Genomic DNA, 19,634 nt, shown 5'->3' on the forward strand with positions numbered 1-19,634 from the left:
AGTAGATTCAAATATAGACATATTTTTTCTAAGCTCCATGTATGCATGTTCGGAACATATCTATGCTTGTGTGCTTTATACATATCAATATTTGTATGCAAGCCCACTTTTAATACTTTATAGTCACGTTTATGGCTCCTTGTCTAAGAGTACTGCAGGTATGTAAATGTGCACATAATCTTAAAGTCAGTATGCTCATCAGCTCCATATAACTGTTAGATGCTACTAAAAATGTAGAGAATGTGGCTAGCATCTGATGTGAATGTATTTACTAAAGAACATACCCATAAAAATGTTTACCACAGGTATATCTATTAATTCAGTGCTAATCTATTTTAAATAATTTTACAAAAGAAGGAAATCTGAGCTTTCTGAGAAATAGGAAATAATGCATTTGTATCTGGACTTTTATTTGTTTCTAATAACTGATAAATATTGTCAACTTCTATGTTATCAGGGTCCAAATTTCTGCCCAGTCAGCCAACAGTAGGTAATAGGATGATTACTACTAGTGTTTATTATTACTGTCATAACTGATCTGGATGTAGCATCAGAGCATATGGAACGTATGCCTTGTAGATGGGAAAAAACCTAATAGATAATTTCATGCTGATTTTAAACTCATTATCACCTTAAACTAAAATAACTTAAGCGAGGCCAAAATGTGATTGTTTACAAAGATTTTGTTTTATTATTAAAATAGTGTTCAGGTAACAGGGACCTCTTATTCAGTATTGTTGCCGATTTCAAAATCATTGTTTATACCAACTTGAATTTCACCCTAAATTTACATCACCTAACAAGTAACTGTAATCTCTTAGCAGTCTGACTCCTCTGAGTGAGTTTTATATGCTATGCTCTTTTAATTATATTTTATAAAAGTATTTTATGAATGTACCATACTTTTTCTAACAAAGTGGATAGACTTTAAATAAAAGCTCTTGGCAACTGTGCTATTCTTCCACAGCTGAGAGTTCCTGGCTATATTATAATAGAAAAGCTTTTCTACTGTGGGAGTCCTACTGGAACAAAACAGTGTCAACAAGTGCCTGATTGTCAGAAGTAATAAACTGGACAGTCTTGAATGGATGTTAAAGTTTGTATTGTACAAAGAACAATACAATTCAAACCTTAAGAGAAGAAGGTTGTTTCATCTGACAACCATAAAATTGCAAGGAATCATCTCGTAGAAAAAAAGATTGCAGAGTCAGAAGTTTGAACAAGTAAACATTTCTTGAAAGTCATTGGAGTAGGCTTTCACAGAGAAATCCAACTGTAGTCGCAAAAGTGGCATTTCCTAACAGGGTGAGACATAAACCTCTTTATCACTACAAACTTAATCACACTGACTCTGTTACTTGACAATCATCCTGCTTAATGGGTGTGTTATCAGGAATTAATTTGAGGTTATTCTATTGTACCCGCGTAGCTCTTAAAAGGTGAGGTTTGCAGATAAAACAAATTGTAACAGTACATTTCACATCTACAACAGCTATATTCACCTGATCATAAGCTAGATGAATTTGTTCTTGCTTGGCTGTAATTTCTTCTCTAGTTCTGGACACCGTGACTGGTGCTTTGGTTTTATCAGTGGCAATTATTTTCGGAACTACAGTAGTTTTCTTAGCTTCCTTTTTAATCTAATTGTTAAAGCAGAAATAAAAGTTTCAGTTACATATGATCTTGAAAGATATTTGAACAATGGGAAAGCATTTTGGAATGGGAACAGGGAAGGAGAATTAAGGGGTTAGATCCTTGTGCACTGCACACAGCTCTGTATTATATGTATACTGGTAAGTATTGTTACACCCTGACACCTATTTAAATAAAAGTAATGATTTAAAAAAAAAAAAAGTTAAAATGCATTTCAGGAGTCAGTCAGTCTATTCCAAAGGTCAGTCAGAAGAGAATTATGGGCATCCTATTAATGAAAACAGTTAGGAGAGAAAGCTATAGGTGGAATAATATAGTCTAATTAGCAGTAGTTCTGAAAGTTTGTAAGTGGAATAAATCTTAGAAAAAATGAGCTGGAAATGTATAGTTAGTATTTTTTGAGGGACACATAAGGTTTGTAAAGAAGAGAGGATAAAAACACAAATACGGTTCTAATAGAGCTATTCACCTTTTCATGGGTTATGCTCACTTGTTCTTGTTCGGTAGCAATTCCTTCTTTAGTTTTCGATATTATGACCGGTGGTTTAGGTTTATCAGTGGTAATTACTACCTTAGGTACAGAAGGTTTCATATCTTCCTTTCTTATCTAGTTTTTAAGGTAAAGAAAAATAATAGTAATCAATTATTCCTGTTGTCAAAATTACACAGCTTTTCAGGAAAGCGGGATAAGGTTTCAGAATGTGTATCAATAAGAGAAAAACATCACCTGAGAAATGAAATAATTCCTTTGTACAGACCAAGTTATAGGCTATCTTGTATGCTAGCTGAACGAAGTGCATTCAAAGTTACTAACATATTGCGTTAATCTGTGTGTGAATTAGAGAGGAATATTCCCACTTCCTAGTTAATTGTGATATATCATTGTTCTGTTTTGTAGAAACTGCATAAAAATGAGTGTTACTGACTTAATATTTACTCGCATCAGTAGATGGAACTATTTCATCGGTTACTCCAACAAACAATGGTTCCACAATATGGTCTAGCAGATGCGTTCAGTCCTCACACAAATATGAACTTCATTAAATCAAACTCCACACGTAAATATCATATCATGAGAGATAACCTTTACAATTTATCGTCAGAAATTTACCATCAGACAAAAAGCAAAGGTCATTAAGCATCAGATGAAATTCTGAGTACCCTGGCAATAAAAGCCATAATGGTCAAAGGACCTGTAGGAAGGGCAGCTGCAGTCTTCCTCTGTAGACAGAGCTGCTATGAACTCAATAGAACTGGACCTGCAATGCTGGGCCTATATCTGGAATACCTTGCTTTATAAATTTTCATTTTGTAATCTTCTCTTCATAAAGAAGCAGAGCAAAAATATGTAGCACATTTGATGAAGAATGAGGTTTTATAAACTTATTAGAGTATAACAATGAGCTAAACATCTGTAATATTTATTTACCTTTTCATGAGCAATGTGCACTTGCTCATGTCTGGTAGATATTTCTTCTCTAGCTCTTGATATTCTTTCTTGTTCTTTGGCTTTGTCTGTGGCAATTATTACTGTGGGTACTGGAGTTTTCTCTGGTTCTTTTCTTACCTGAATGTTTACAAATAAATTTTAAATTATATATTAATTAAAAATATAAGGTATGTGATTTTCGATACATTTGGAAAAGAGGATACAAACGGAAGGGAGAAAAAATGTCAAACTCTGGATTTCAGAATCACCTAGTCTGGAAACGACAATAGCAACATAAACAGACTTTTTATAAAACATATATACATTTAGCATAAAAATAATAAAACATTCTACAAATGCTTGCTTTGCTACTGAAAGCAGCAATAAAAAAAATCATAGCAGAGAAAAACTGTCCTGCATCATAATCAGTTTGAGAAAGTGTGGGATATTAAAAACAAGTTTTAGGTAACTTCCACTTTGCCAAGAAGTTCAGATGTAATCTGCATACAAACTTGTAATTTTTTGCCCAGATGGACTTCTGTTTCTCATTACTTTAAAGATAGGTTACACTTTCTTCCTCCTGCATTTCAGCCAGAATGCAAATGTAACATTTCTCTAAAAAAGGTGGTCTTCCATTAAATCCCATTTGTCTGATAAAACACATGCTAAGATAATCTGAATTCCAATCACACATCAGTATTTTCAAAATTGATTTCAGTGCAGAATGAGTTTTTCCTCCTTTTTCTGACCCACTGTGTTGCCAACAAACATAGCAGGCAAGCTTAGAAACAGAATCAGAAAAAAAAATGGAAAATTTAAGAAGTATTTCCTACATGTCAATTCTTTAAATGATTGAGAATACTATCTAGTAAATCACCACACAATATATAAAAAAAATAGATTGCTTTCTAAGTTAATGTTTTGCAAGTTTATCTATCACATTCTTGGGTATTAGTAACAGAAGTGAAATAAAAAAAGAAATACAGTCATCATCAAGGAGAGATAGGAGAATGATCGCAATGTAAACTAGAAGAGTGAACATATATAAAAGGAAAAATAATATTACGGTATGTCATTTGTCTTGTTCATAGGCGTGTCTTTTTGATGAGATATTAGATTTTTGAACAAGTTAGGGTATGACAATCATAGGTAACATCTGTATTCACCTTTTCATGGGAGATGTGCCTTTGTTCTTGTGAAGTAACAATTCCTTCTCTAGTTCTCGATATTACTGTTTGTTTTGTGGCTTTATCACTGGTAACTACTACTGTTGTCTCCTTTCTCATCTGATTTTTATAGCAACAAACAAAAAAACAAAGCCTTAAAATTCATTTTAACAAATCGATCATCAAAAGAAGAAGTGAAGAAAAAATAAGAGAGGAATGCAAGTGAAGGAAAAATACTGAGGGAGAATTATTTTATTCCTAGTGGGGAAATTATAAATGAGATATTACAGGAAAAACTTCATCAGCGTAAGAATAATGTTAGAGAGTAAATGACAAGGGATAATACAGGATCACTTTCATAGAAGGCGTTCTTAAAAACAGCTTAAGAATAATTAGTTCAATCCTGCTATGATGGAAAGCAATGGAATAAGTGATCCACGAGCATTCCTTTACAGTCCAGATGCTCTATATGAGTATGCATGCTTTTGCGGTGCACTGGGTGATATATTGTTAATTCCTCACAGTGAATCATGCCTTGTTTGCATGTGGGATGAAGGGATAAAGGGGAAATCATGGAATGTCTGTGCTCTATTTCTACCTGCTCCTGAACAGGTTGAACGTGGACTGCAGTCATTGCTGTCCTTTTAGCAGTTTGCTCTACGACACCTGGAGCTGGTTCTCTCACCATGGCTTGATCCACAGCAGCAACAACTGTAGCAACCGCTGCTGTTTTTTCACTGTCCTTTCTCACCTATATTAGTCACATCAAAAGACATCTTTTCATGTTTTGCATACATTCAGAAGAAGCACAAAACAAGTACAGAGGCAGAATGTTGCAAAGAAGCATTTAAATATTTGCAGCGGAACTCTCTCAAGAGCAGATACACACATGTTTTTATACACAGCCTCTCAGATTCCATTTAGCAGATCTATTCAGCAGTGGTGAGTCCACACATAGGGCAAAAACAATGCTCTTTCCAAAAAATAGACTTTACCTCTCTAGCACCAGCCGCAACCTCACCAGCAGTAGCACCGCTAATGGTAACTTGTTCTTGGACCCCGTATCTCCCCTCCCATCTTTCTTCAGTTCTTATTTGAGTAGCGCTTGTAGATATTCTTGTTTCCTTCATCTGGGCTTCTGTGGTTGCAGCATGTCCTTCCTGCTTCCAAGGAGGAAGGACTTCGGCCCCAACTGTTGTCACTACCTGTGTTTTACGGATTGGAGATGGAGATTTCACTGGTCTAATAGGGGAGGTGGAGATTCTGCCAGCAGGAGAAACCGACCTAATGAAAAAACAAAGTATTAATATAATCAATGTAGTATCATACAACGACAACTATACAAACAACTTCAGCCTGAACTTGAATTCACTCCCCATTTAGGGTATCTTCAGTACTTTGTAGTTTGATTTTAAAAAAGTTTTTGAGGTGTTCTACTTGTAAATGACACTTATCTGTTTTTAACATTATGCCTAAGGTGTGGTTTTGTTATAACTGTAACACATGTTTGTAGTAGCTTAGATTTCCAATAAGAAATAAGGGCAAATGTCAAAGGGCATTTCACTCAAGCACATATATTTAAAATATAAGAATACATCATTAGTTTCCATTTGCTCTATCTTATTTCTCCCAATAGGAATAATAGGCTCACAGGCTGTGAGTATTACTTATTACATTTGTGGTCCAGTCTCTGTAGAGAGACAAAATGATTAGTGTAACCGTTTTGTGTAAAAAGATCATGTGGCAGCCACCTAACAACAACATACCTGTATCTACTCCTGCACCACATCTCATTTCCATGTGTCATCCATACATGCGTTCAGACTCCAGACAAGCTTCTGATCAGGGCCTATATTTTTTCCCATACCTAATTTACAAATCTCAGCCACAATTATTGGTAGCCACTTAGAAAGTGCTAGTTTTTAATTTTGATATTCCAAAAATTCAATCCCAGTCCTAGCAGATAGTTTTAAAGCATTTTGAAAAATGCTTTAACAGGCTTTCTAACTTAGATTTTTTTTGAGAGGAATTTTTTTATGCTGTATTTCCCAGATAACATTAAAAAATTGCAGCAGTAGGGGGCAGCATCATCATATTAATTTTTAGATTTATTTTCTAATGCGTTGGATGTCTAAAAGTGGTTTGACTATCAGGGGAGTACAAACTTCTAACTCCATATGCACTCTAGATGGCACTATTGAATTATTCTTTCATCTATGCAGTTTGTTAGTTATTGCTAGTTACTATCAATACATTTCTTCCTGTCCTTGCAAGTTATTCTCAATGGGGCAAAATTCACCAGCATACCTAGCTCTGGAAATATAGATGGGGCTCTTCTGGGCACTCCTGATGCTGGTGCTTCAGGATGCTGAAACTGCAGGACTTCCAAAGCAATTTTCTCTTCACCTGCCTCTCAGCACAGACCTCCTGGGGTCTCCCAGACCATGAGCCCTGCTCTTCAAATCACTCACTTTCCCACTCAAGACCCTTTACGCAGCAGAGCTAAACTTCATTTTTCCATAACCAGCTTTATCTTGCCTACCTTCAAAACATTATTTCTGCAGTCATTACCAGCACACACATAGAACGTGTTCACATTTTTTCACATATCCTTCCATGCTGTTTGCCACTCATCAGAGTGTCATTGCTCTTTTCTCTGTTCATCTAAAATAATCAAGGGCCAACTGCTCTACTGTTTTCTTCCCTTTCAGCATGAACTTGGAGCTTTGAGTGCTACTTCAGCTGTATGTAGAGCAATCAAATGGGATTTATTCTCTAAAGGATTTTCTTCCATATGGGATAGAATATTTACATAAGAGGCACGCACTTCTATAGCAATGGCAAATATAGTACATTATAGCTCACAGTCACAATAAACTCAGTCGGTATTAAGTCAGTGCAGTCTTCCATTTTGTACTATGCTTTCATTCTACAGCATTACTGCTATATGTGAAAGTGATTCAAAAAGCAATCTTGTTTGAAAGAATAAGTTTACCTTACTGGTGAGGGTGTTGGTGCTCTGACATGTCTTACAGGTGATGGCGATTGTCTAACAGGTGATGGTGATTGCTGTCGTGCCATTTGTGCTTTTGCAGCAATTATCGGTGGGGTTGGTGATTTTGATGTAGGTCTAGGAGGCATTCGTGGAGGTGCTTTGTGTGGGAGCTGTTGGGCTGTCGCACCTTCTATGACCATTTCAACACTTGTAAGTGATCTGGCATCGAAGTGGGCTTCAGTCTTCTACAATGAAATCAAGAAAACAAGTCTGAGATACTGTAGAAGTAATCATCCACATTTTAGCCTTACCTGCTTTGTTTTTGAAAAATATACCTTTTCAATTCTGGCTTGTCTTGTTTGTGAAATCTGAGCAGTCGAAACAATTGTCTTTGTCTTTTTAGCAGGAACGGCTTCTTCCTCACCTTTTGGAAGAGAAAACATGGTCAGGAGAATTGCATATGGCAACAAACAATAAGCAGCTGCAGAAATAAATGAATGGTCAATTCCAATTATATACATATGCGTATAAACAACAGAGAAAGAATTAAGCAACCATCTGTTTTTCCTGCAGTATCTGTAGGCAGATAATTGTGAAAACAGTTGAAATAATATTTCTGCATTACTATCTCATTAGGAAAAAAAAACCAAACAAACCAAACTAAAACACATTTATTGTAGATTCTTCAGAATCAGTCCTGGATCTCAAACGGCTACACAGTCTGGAAGCCTGACAGAAGTGAAATCCAAACAAGACTGCTGTGGGTAGAATAATTCACTACTACAATTTTCCTCTAAGAACTGTCTTCAGCCTTACCAGGCTCATTTACAAGACCATGTACAGTTGTGCAGTCTGATATATCTATTCTATCAAAGCCAGCTTACAAATACAACTTTGAGAGATCTACAGAACAAAATGAGAACAACTGATAGTATCCCACACTTTTTTCTGTCTACTGTATCCTCAGTTTAAAGAAGACCCACTCTGGAGAAAAAGTCCTTTTAAATTCTCAGACAAAAATCTTTGGCAAATTTCACCAAAGACATTGCTTTTTCACAGATAGTAACTCTTAAGAAAGAAGTTATAAATGAACTTATTGATAGAACTTTGATGAAGTGGTGCATATTGTACCATTACAACAATGAACGCTCTCTTATTTTCATGGCTTGCAACTTCAACTCCATTACCTTGAATTAGCAATTCAGCTGTTGAAGTAGCACGTCCCACATTATTTGTGGCATTTACTGAATAGGTACCGGAGTCTTCAGGATATGCTTCTGCAATTATTAAGCTGTAAAGGTCTCCTTCTTGTGAAATTTGAAAATCGGGGGAGCTTTGGATTTCTACTCCATCCCGATAGAACTTCACCACAGGTGTAGGGATTCCAGTCACTCTCACGTCAAGTCGAACTTGACTTCCCTGCCTTGCAGTCATGCTCTGTAATCGTTGTGAGAAGTTTGGTGGTGCTGTTGCAGCTGCAGTTTTATTGAAGAAATAGATAGAAAAAAAAAGTCTGTTAAAAAGAACTGTAAGGGCTAGATATTTTCATTACTAGAAGTGCACAAGGTCTATTTCTCCTTCACATGCTACTGACAGATGATACTACCTTCTCAAACATTCAAAACATTAAGAGTTGATTTGCCAAAATGCAAACACCCTTAACTTTTTTCATGTGTTTAAAATTTCTGATACTTCTGATTATGCCCATGATTGCAAATATTTCTAGAATTAGAGATACTACCTATGGTTATAACCAATGTAGGTGCAGTCTCTTGGGTATGGCCCTTTATGTGAGTTATTCTGTTAAATATCATTTATATCATTAAATATCATTAAGGGCTCCATCCTGCAGAACTTTATCCTTTCTTTTATGCGTAGTTTGAATGTAGCCAGTGTGACAGATCACATGAGCAGAAGTATACAGGGCTAAGCCAGAAGTTTCTAATTGTGATTAAGAGTTTATAAGATTAAGATTAAACTTTATACAGTTAAGGTGTAAAGGATGCTGTTAGAAATTATTGGTGAGAATATATGCTGAATTCTAGACTGCTTTAGGAAAAGGAATTTGTACTATTTCTTTGCTAATCACGTACTTCAAATCCGAACTTTTTTCATTATCTGTAACACTTCTGCTATCATTCTCTTTCTCACATTGTTAGCAGAGAGAGGTGCCTTTCTTTAGCTGCTTGATACCTGTGACAAGTAGCTCAGCAGTACTAGTTGCTTGCCCAGATCCATTGGTGGCTTGTATGGTGTATCTTCCACTGTTTGCTTCTGTCACGGTGGGGATCACCAGTTTAGCGCGGCCATCACTAAACGAGATCTGCACACCGGGCAGAGCTGCAGCAGAGAGAACCTGGCCATCCCGATACCAGCTCACCTCAGGAACTGGGAAACCTAAAGAAAAAGGAAGACAAAAGGAGATTAAGATGCTATGAAATGCCAGATATCCAAAATTACTCGCTCACGTATACACAGTTATAGTGGACTGTAATGGCATAGGTACAGATCTATGATTATACATCCAGTGCCACAGTGGTAAAGGAATTTCTTTTTAGAAAGTTCTTTAAAATACACAGAGCAATAGGACAACTGCACAGGCTACTGCATTTAGGAAACCACTTGAATAATGAGTGGACTGTAGTGTTCAGCAATCCTGTTGAGGAATAAAAGTTCATCAAAATTATGAGGGGGATGAACTGATGCACATGAGGGTTGTTTTTTTTAAATTTATTTCCTAGTATCTAAGTAGAATTGCTAACAAAATTATCCAGTCCAATAGTTTGGAGACAACGTAAAAATAAGAACTTCCAGCCAAGTTAAGTAGTTGTCCTAACACTAAATGGTTTTAGAAAATGAAGTGACAGAAAAAGTGACTGCTGTAGGCATTAACCTCAGGTGCTATTAATGTTTTGGTTTTTTGTTTTTTTTCTGGAGTGAATTCTGTTTGAGTTTGGTGGAAAGCAGTCAGCTGGAATCAGCTGATCTTTTGTTGTTCAAATATATTATTCTTTTGCTGTCAGGGTCATGAGCAAGACTTCTGGTCAGAAGAGGTTCACCCATATCTACAGCTGTTTTTTTAGCTTTAAATGGTGATTTTAGATTCCTAATGGAAATTCTCTTCCTAGAGTTCTACTCAGCCAACTTTATTGCGTAACTGAAATCCATTTGATGAACAGGTAAAATTTTTACATGAGCCACATAAGGAGAACAGCTAATTTAAGGAGACAGTTCCGCTCAAAGTCTTTTTTGTAGTCCTAGAACACCATTTCTCAAAAATGAAAATCCCTGCAAATTTACTTCATGTACTTCCCCATTCAAGCCAAATCACCAATTGCATTGCACAGGGGCTCAGGAATGAGATCTGAGACTGCGCTTACTACAGCTGCTCTAATTTTCCCAGTTCCACTCTCTGTGGTTTGGAAAACCCCAGGACCACAGAATTCTGCTTCCTTTCTAGAGTGTCCCTCCTAGACACTCATTTAATTATTTGGGGGTTTAATGTGCCAGGAATATGACTGTGTGAGACTGAAATGAAAGGGAAGCTGAGATATGTAGACTGAAGCTTTTACTGGTTGTCTACAGTCACACCAGACTTGGTTAGGAAAGTTTTAAATTTTACTCATAGCTGAAAAACTGATTTTTAGATATATGTAAAATAGGAGCACACACAGAGAAAGAGAATGTGGCCAGTTTTAGAGAGGATTAGAAATCAAAAGGTTAAAACTACATTTAAACATTGTTAATTTCACAGATAGAAGTTATCAAACAGCCCTGATGGGGCTGGTATAATTCGATTTTGTACTACTGGTATAGGACAACTTGGACATTATCACCATAAACATAGAGTATCCAGCAGATCCCACTGATTTAATCCAGAGCTATGTGTCTTCAACATTTGTGCAAATGAGTTTCAAAATGTTTTAAACTAGGCAACCAAAAATCACGTTGTCAATAGTGAATTTCTTGAAACATTGCCAAAATATTTTATTTTCTTGGTGCAGCATCATGTGATGATTAGCAAACACAGGGTTTGTGTGGTAGGTTGAACAAGGCCTACATTTTTAAAAATGGAGTCTATTTTGATGTCTCAAACTGGTATGTTCAAGGGATCCAAAGTTAGAAGCCATTTTGAAAATCTGAGCCCAAATTCATATTAAAAGAAACTCAACTTCACAAATTTACTAGCACTCTGCTAGTCCTACGCCATAGAGCTGGGGAGTAAGATTATAGATATTTTTGCCTGGACTATATGGAGTAGGGACTTACTCTTATATGTGCCAAATTATACTAGGATTTGAATATTAATTATTAGGACATTCTTTTTCATTTTAAAATTGTCCTTCAGGCTTTTCGAGTTTTATTGCCAAAAAGAAGAAAATGAACCTGAAGTGCCTCAACTTCACTGATTAAGTAACTGAATTCAATGAGATTGTCCTGACAATGACGTGACAGAAACTGCCAACCTGTGTACAATCTATGTGCTGCTTTCAACAATATGCGGACTGTAATGCCTTTGTAATGTGGCATTTAATTCACAGTCGGATACAACAGTACAATTCATTTGTTTCTTTTAGTTTACAGACTGCAAAATTGCATCTCAGGTGGTTGCTAAGCTCTTCTTGGTACTCTTAGATTAACTGGGCTCTTCACGTTCGAATTGTAGCTCTGTATTAATACTTGATTTGTATATAAAAGGGCAGTGTTATCAGAGATAAACAGAAAGTCTGAATTTCAAATTCACATTAATTCATGACAGATAGGAAGGGCAGACAATGTAGCAGAATAAAACTGTGTAGTCCATTATTTATGCAATTAGTTCAAGAAATAAAACTTTCATATTTTTTATGCATTAGGAAAACTAAATGCCAAGCCACTGTCAGATCTGTCAATCTTGGTGGATGCTTTTGGGGCAGGAAAGATATTCCAGAATCCCACAATGTGAATAAAAGCTAGCAGGAGATTGCCTCACATGATATTTGGGACTAAAATACAAATATGGTACATGCTATTAGAAAAACTGCTGTATCTCCTTTTAGTAAGAAATCAAACTCCCCTCCCAAGTTCTCCACGATATCACACAAATGAAAATAACCAAAATCACACACTAAGCCATAATATTATCATCCTAACTTGTTCTGATTATATATTTATGTATTCGCAATAAGTATTGTAATCATCAGTGGAAAGAAACTTTTCACAGAAAAATTTACAGTATACAGACAACAAGAGGAGGTCAGGGCAATTAACTGAAGAGTAGAGGGCCAAATAACAGAATAAGGCCTGAAAAGTTATCATGGATGTAGACTACAGGACGTGTTCAAACACATTCTGTGAACCTTGTGTGAGCCAGTGTTATCCAAAGGGACCAAGGGATGAACCACGGTGGACCATAGATGTCAGAGATATTTATAGTTGGACAGATCATGTGTTTGCACCTGTCACAGAGCATCTGGCTAGTGTTTTACGGTATGTGGATCATCATATTGCTAATGCCTGTAAAACAATAAAATTCCATCAGCAGGAACACGTGTCATTTCTCCTTAGTCACTGCCGAGGTCAGAGGCACTCTTAGAACAGGGCATTGGTTATCTGGTAAAGTTATCTCGGGGGTTTGCGTGGGGTTTTGCACAAGAGAGGGTGTTTTAATAGCATGTAGACTGGCAAAATGAAGTATCCTTTAAAATTATGTGGCATCTTTAAACTGCATCAACAAATTATATTAATCCAGCCTTGTACTACCATTGTGATCACCATACACATCTACTATCTAGCAAACTAGGGTTTTCTACCCTCTTCAGTGGCCACACAGACCAAGATTTTGTGCTTTTAACCCCCCTGCCAGAACTCTGGAATTAAGTAAACTCAAGGGCACAGTAGGTAGAAATACATCTTAGCCAGAATAAGGCTTAGCACTAGGTCAATGAAGAACTAGCGTATGCTTTGCCTTTTGCACCTTGACTCCTCATTCTGTCTGATCATCATCCAAACAAGATTAATCTCTCTGCACCCATATGAAGTACCCTCATTAGCACAGTATGTATTTCTATGTATATACTTTTAATGCTATTTCCCTCCAGTTTTGATGATTCTAACATACATGAGAATTAGACGCCAGTCTCATCGGCAGGATGATTGGCTATTGCCTGGGAAGGCTTGTAACTTTATGCAGTATGTTTGTGGATATCTGACAGCACCTCACAGTGCTGATAAGTACCGTATGATGTGGATATATATTCACATTTCAGCACTGATCTTTACCCATTCAGATCAGATTACGATCTACAAAAAGTGTTATCGTTTGTCTTAGCATAAACATTAAAAAAAACCCAAACCAATCTTGCAAGCATGAATCAAAACCTTACCACTAATATGAGCCTCAAAGGTTGCGGCACTACCCTCCAGTGCCACAACACTTTGTAATGGCTGTGTAAATGTTGGTGCTTTTGTCGTCATCTTTACAGGCACTCTGAAAGCAACAAAAACATAATTACATATTAATGGTGAAATTGTTATTATATGAACATCCTTCTTGCTAGATTTTAGGCATATTTGTAATTATTTTCATAACAATTTACTCTTCACAGTTTTAAATCACATTGACCTGGTGAAATGAGAAGATTGTAGGTTTTGACAAAGTTGTATAGCAAATTACTCTTAGGGCACACTTGGCTGAGTTGGATGTGAAACTGTTATATTTAGTGAAGCTGTGATTTGGCATTACAAGTATGCAGCAGGAGACAACGTTCTGCTTGACTCATTGCATGACCTTGTGCAGGTCATCTAGCCTCTATTTGTCCATTAATCTTCTTTACCTAAAGTGAAAATAATCTCCATGTAAAAAATTGTTTCAATGATTTGAAAATATTTTGTTAGTGCAAAGCATTTGCATTCTCCAATGGGAAGACAATTAGGTCACTAAGTCGCAATTTAAAAAAATGTGAAGGTCTACAATCTATTTGGCTTTTAATAATTAAAAAAATGCCAGGAGGCTCTCTTTTAAAAGCAGTCTGTAAGTAGTGAATAATTGCATTTTACAAAGAAGCATATTGACATTAAAGATGCATATAAAATTCTACTCTTTCTTAGAGAGTATCTCAGCGGAATTTTGAATATGGGAAGACAGCCACCTTCGAAATGTGAGCTAGGATATAAGGTAGCCACTGACACTGATGGTTTGAACAACTGCAGATCCATGTGAAATCTGAAAGAAAAATAGTTTGCTTTCTCTTCCTATGCCACAAGATCCTACTTTGAAATAGCACACTGCCACTATAAAAGCTTCTGTATCAGGAGTATTTTATATTTGCATGAACGTATTTATTTACTGATATTGAATTGTGCAGGTTTTTAAAATGTAGCTAGTATCTTCTTAATAGTGTCATACATCTATTAAAGTTACAATTTTTCTCATTAAAAAATTCCCCTGAGAGCATATCATGTCTTACTAAACAAGGGTTAACCCCATAATCTTTTCAGGTCAACTGTATCAGGAGTATTTTATATTTGCATGAACGTATTTATTTACTGATATTGAATTGTGCAGGTTTTTAAAATGTAGCTAGTATCTTCTTAATAGTGTCATACATCTATTAAAGTTACAATTTTTCTCATTAAAAAATTCCCCTGAGAGCATATCATGTCTTACTAAACAAGGGTTAACCCCATAATCTTTTCAGGTCAATCTCACTCAGGCATTTACTGTTGTTTACTTAGGCTTTTGTGCCTGATTTTGTGACAGTCCCAGGCTTAACTTAAAAATTAATGAGCAAGTCAAGTCTCATTCACTATGAGCCAAATTTATGCTACCTTTCAAAGGGGCAACAGTTCTTCATGACATGAGTTCCTTCATTGAAATCGGTGCCTGATGCCTACATACAGTAAGTGCATAAGGGCAGAACTGGGTATTGTATTGGGATTTTGAGCTGCTTTTTATTGCCTTTACTGGTTATCTGGATACTTGTTCCAGCTTGACAGAGGAACAGCCTTTTATCAAAGCTTTTCAGCTTTGAGGGTGGGGGGGAAATGAGTTCAAATTAGAAAGAAATGACCAACATTTCATCCTAACACAACACTAGTTTTCTGAAAGGAAGATGAAGACAAATATCTGTCACATGTAATTCACTAAGATCTACTTCAGTTATAAGTGTTTTGAAGCTCAGCTAAAATATATGGAAATAATCTTACAATATAATTAAACATGATAAAAGCTTATATATATATGTAATTTCCTGACTCCAGAACAGATTGGAAATCATTTAATTAAGTAGAATTGTCATTGAGTTCACACAAAGTTTATATATTTCATTGTCTAGGCAAATTTCAGTGATGAAGATCTGATCTTATAAGGCTTTTTGTATAATTAGAATTGAAAGTATGCATCTGAAATGTCATGTTCCAGAAATAACCTTCCCAGCTATGAATGACAGCAGACAAGTGTTCCAGAGCTGCCATGTAATTGATACCTTAGCAGTTGATTCCCTTAAAAAGTCATCAGTGCTTAGCTGATACCATATGCATTTTATCAGAGCTATTCTTGGAGCTTCTCAGTTTATCTCTCAGTAGCATAACCTTGAACACTCCCAACAGAAAGGAGTTTTTAAGTTAAGCAGATGTTTCCATGCACTTTTCAAATCTTAATTTATATAGTCTTTAACAATAAATATACTGGAAAAACTTTTTGCTGTTATCAAAACTTACTCCCAGAAATTTAAGACATAATCTTGCCAGAGAATTTAAGTGCTCCATGTCTATACTCTGAAACCTATACCCCCCTGTGAGCAAATTTATAAATAATAGGTCATATCAGGATTATTAATGACTGATAAAATACTCATTACGCTAGCAGAAACATGCTACTAACCTGATCTCTCAAAGTGCCTGTAAGGGTGGGCTAAGCCCAACGAAATCTTCTTGAACGACGTCCTTATCCAGAGTAAGATTTTTTTTAGACCATCCCAGCATGAGAATTGTAGAGCCTCTAATCATAAAAACAAAACTACACAGTCTTGACAGTGTAGTTTTGTTTTTTTGCAATCCCTACACCCGAGGCGAGGCGGGGAATGCACGACTGCTCAGAAGTGCTAACATAGTTGTTTTGCTTTATATACCCCAGCTCTGCTGACAGGTCTGCCTCATCATGTCAGTGCCAGTTCTGATTGGTTTCCTAAAAGAAAGTAGCTTGTGAGAGGGGATCCACTCTGTGTAACCATACACCACCTGTTGGTTTGATTGACAATGCTAATTTTGGAAGCACGAAAGGGATTCACTGAGGAAACATCTGTTCCAAAGATTTTGATTTATAATTCAATTTCATTTATAATGTGCAGTTTACAAGCCGTTGAAAATTTCCTAAGTCATAAGTACAAGATGAAGAAAGTAATAAAAAGAAGCATTTTAGCAGAGGATACAGACAAGTCAGAAGTAGTCATACCAGTGAGATTCAGCCTTACTTTCTTTCATTATAAAACATCCAAGAAGCTACCAAATGCATCTGTCAGTCACCAGACTGAATAAGTAAGCTGAGCTCAGACATGTGGCTGCACACTATTGGAATACACTGTTTAAATTATTTTTTTCCATAACTGAATTCTAAAATTGTATTTGCTAACATATAGATTTGGTGCTCTGGGTTTTTTTGTTTCCTTCACAGTTATTTTGTTGGATGTTCCAAGCAGTTAAGCTTAACAAACAATAGCATACAAAGTGCAGAAATATAAATTCTGTGAAAGTAAATTAACACAGACAACTACTGTAATTTCTAAAAAAGCAGATTTTAAGTCTGACGGCTTTTTTCTAGACCTGTGGAGGCCTTGTGCAGACCACAGAGTTAATAATCTATGGAATAGCATATTAGTATGTGAAATTCCACTAGCCCAGCTTCATCAGTCTATGCAGCTAATTGTACCATTAGATTAGTTGCCTCCAAAACAGAGGTCAGAGTTAGAAGACTACTCTTGTCTATAGCTGGAATGGGAGGTGTTTTGCCACACCACCACATCTGCCTGTTTCCATTGTTGCCTTCTCATTCAAAAATCCTTTTCCTTCCCTATGAAGTGGAATATATATGATGTATATCTAGCAAACTCTTTAAGCACATAACTGGTTCATAAGACTACTTATGTGCTTAAAGTCAAGCATGTGCTTAACTGTTTTGGTAAATGGAGGACTTCAGTCTGCTGTTACCAAGATCCACACTGAAAAGGATCTCCCAGAGGATACCTGGAGAAGTAAACACAGGCTGGAGGTTTGTACTATCAGCTGCACTTGTGTTTGAAAACAACCTGAAGAAAACCTCCAGCAGGAGCTCCAGAAAATGCCAAGGGGAGAGAATACTACCGCTATGATTCCTGCAAGGGTGTATTATACTCTAGTTTGCAGATCTGAAAGAAACAAGGACATATTGCTGTGAACTCATAAAATAACTTCAGAAATTTGATCTGCCCTTTAATTTATTCATCCCATAAGGCGTTAACTTTATGGCTACTCTTGGCATGCAGCAGTAACAACAGCAACAGAAACTGGAGGAATAGTCTCTACACCGGTACTATCTGGACTCTCACAGAGGTTGAAAGTCAGAGTACTATGGCTCATTTTTAGCTTTTTGTTGCAAATAGACGTCAGAGAGCCTAATCTCTCTGTATAAGACTTAGTATGATAAGAAATGCAACTCTATGCTTTAGTGGGGAGGACAAGTTAGCTTCTACTAAAAGGCACAAAATGTCCAAAGAAATCTGTGTAAAGGGTATCTTATTTCTGATTCTAAATAGCGACTTGCTAAATTAGCAGATGGTCATTTTTCTGTGTAGTTGAACACTTAAATATTCAGTGAAAAATCAAACTTGGAGAAAGAACACAGGCTAGTATCTGCAAACTTAATAAACACAGCAGCTTAATGACGACGTCTAAGTCAACTAAACAATGACAAAGTTCCTGAACATGTGATAATTTCTAAACAATAGAAATGTGCAAACTATCACTTTTGAAGTTATGAGATGGCCAGAAGTTCAAATTTTTCTATTTCAATCAAGTCAACAACAATTGATGACAATAATAGAAAGTTACAAGGAAAAAATTTTGCTGCATTCAAATACATAAACCAAGTATACTGTATTTTTAAAACAAGTTCCTTCACTTCCAAAAACATTTATGTTTTTTGGAAGTTTTAAATTTTATTTTGATCACTATTAAATCTATTTCCACTCCAACAAATGTTTGTACCTTCTCAACTTTTTACTTTTGCTGGTGAATTCAGAAATGAAATTGAACAGTGAAATATTTCTCTCATGCTCTCAAGGAAATACAAATTATTTATATTGCATGCCTTCTGTTAACAGAATGACTATCAGCCCAGTGTGATTCCTACATGTTTAGTGTCATATAGTGTATCCACAATAAAAACAGAAGGATGACTTCAGTCTTATTGTATAGCAAAGACACTGCTGGTAAAAACATTATTTCTTTGCTCCACGATCAAACAAAAGTCAGATCCGGATAATGACAAAGACATTTTTTTCAGGCAGACATTCAAATTGGGGATTATTATGAAAATTTCAGCATTTGCTTCAGTCTGCTACTGTTTTAAGTATAAACTATATATTGCTAATGTTACTATAGTATACATATTACATTGTAGGCCAACAATACATTTAAGAAAGAGCAGGTAATCTTCAATGCAATGAAACATTGTGGTGTGGATACCAGCAACGTCTTTGCATGTGATTCACTTTTTGATTAATTCTCTTAATCCTATTGATTTGATGAGTGGAGCTGCACAAAAGGAACGATTACTTTAGTAAGCCCACAAGAAGATGCCTTGAAAGCTGAGGACTATAGTCAGAACTTAAAGATAAATTCATTCTTTCTTGAACACTGAAAGCTTCAAACTGCCACTTAGGCAAATTTTCAATGTGCTTTTTTGAAGTGGAATTTCCTAACTTGTTTTTTAAAAAAATCACAAGCTTTCCTTTTCTTCATTATTTGTCAAACAGTAGTAGTGTACAATGTGCTGTAGCTGCACAGCCAATATAGCATAAACGCTGCTTGCTTTCTTAGTCCCTTAATCTATCTACACATGCTAATTTGCAAACTGCATAAAAAGAATCAGTACCTTTCCCATTTCCTTTTCTACCTCCATTTTCCCTCACTTCCTTCATTCTTTGTCCTGTTCTTTCCTATACAATGTCTATTATATCTCCTTTCATATACTATTTTCATTTCACTCTGCCCCCCAACCAAATATGCAGAACCAAGGGAGTCATGAAATAAATCATTTGGTCACTTTAAATAAACCTTCTCACTGATAAGATGCTGTCCTAAATTCTTATAGAACTGACAAAACACAATGTGCTGGTTTTGGCTGGGGTAGAGTTAATTTAGCTAGTTAGCTAGT

The 19,634-nt window shown here is 36.0% G+C and overlaps 1 protein-coding gene across 1 annotated transcript in view; it reads right to left on the reverse strand.

The window, feature by feature from the left end:
- The window catches only part of TTN (titin), a 257,627-nt gene extending 241,275 nt beyond the window's left edge, over nt 1-16,352 (reverse strand). Inside the window, exons 1-11 of the mRNA XM_019471879.1 lie at nt 16,107-16,352; nt 13,609-13,712; nt 9,437-9,640; nt 8,431-8,718; nt 7,579-7,667; nt 7,244-7,488; nt 5,244-5,532; nt 4,847-4,999; nt 4,249-4,368; nt 3,083-3,220; nt 2,123-2,260 (exon numbers count right to left, since the gene is read on the reverse strand). Coding sequence (XP_019327424.1) covers nt 2,123-2,260; nt 3,083-3,220; nt 4,249-4,368; nt 4,847-4,999; nt 5,244-5,532; nt 7,244-7,488; nt 7,579-7,667; nt 8,431-8,718; nt 9,437-9,640; nt 13,609-13,699 — 1,755 coding nt within the window. The 5' untranslated portion in view covers nt 13,700-13,712; nt 16,107-16,352. The remainder of the gene's footprint in view (nt 1-2,122; nt 2,261-3,082; nt 3,221-4,248; nt 4,369-4,846; nt 5,000-5,243; nt 5,533-7,243; nt 7,489-7,578; nt 7,668-8,430; nt 8,719-9,436; nt 9,641-13,608; nt 13,713-16,106) is intronic.
- Nucleotides 16,353-19,634: the final 3,282 nt, after the last annotated feature.

The sequence above is a fragment of the Aptenodytes forsteri genome, unplaced genomic scaffold (assembly GCF_000699145.1).
Source record: "Aptenodytes forsteri isolate BGI_AS27 unplaced genomic scaffold, ASM69914v1 Scaffold257, whole genome shotgun sequence".
Lineage (NCBI taxonomy): Eukaryota > Metazoa > Chordata > Aves > Sphenisciformes > Spheniscidae > Aptenodytes > Aptenodytes forsteri.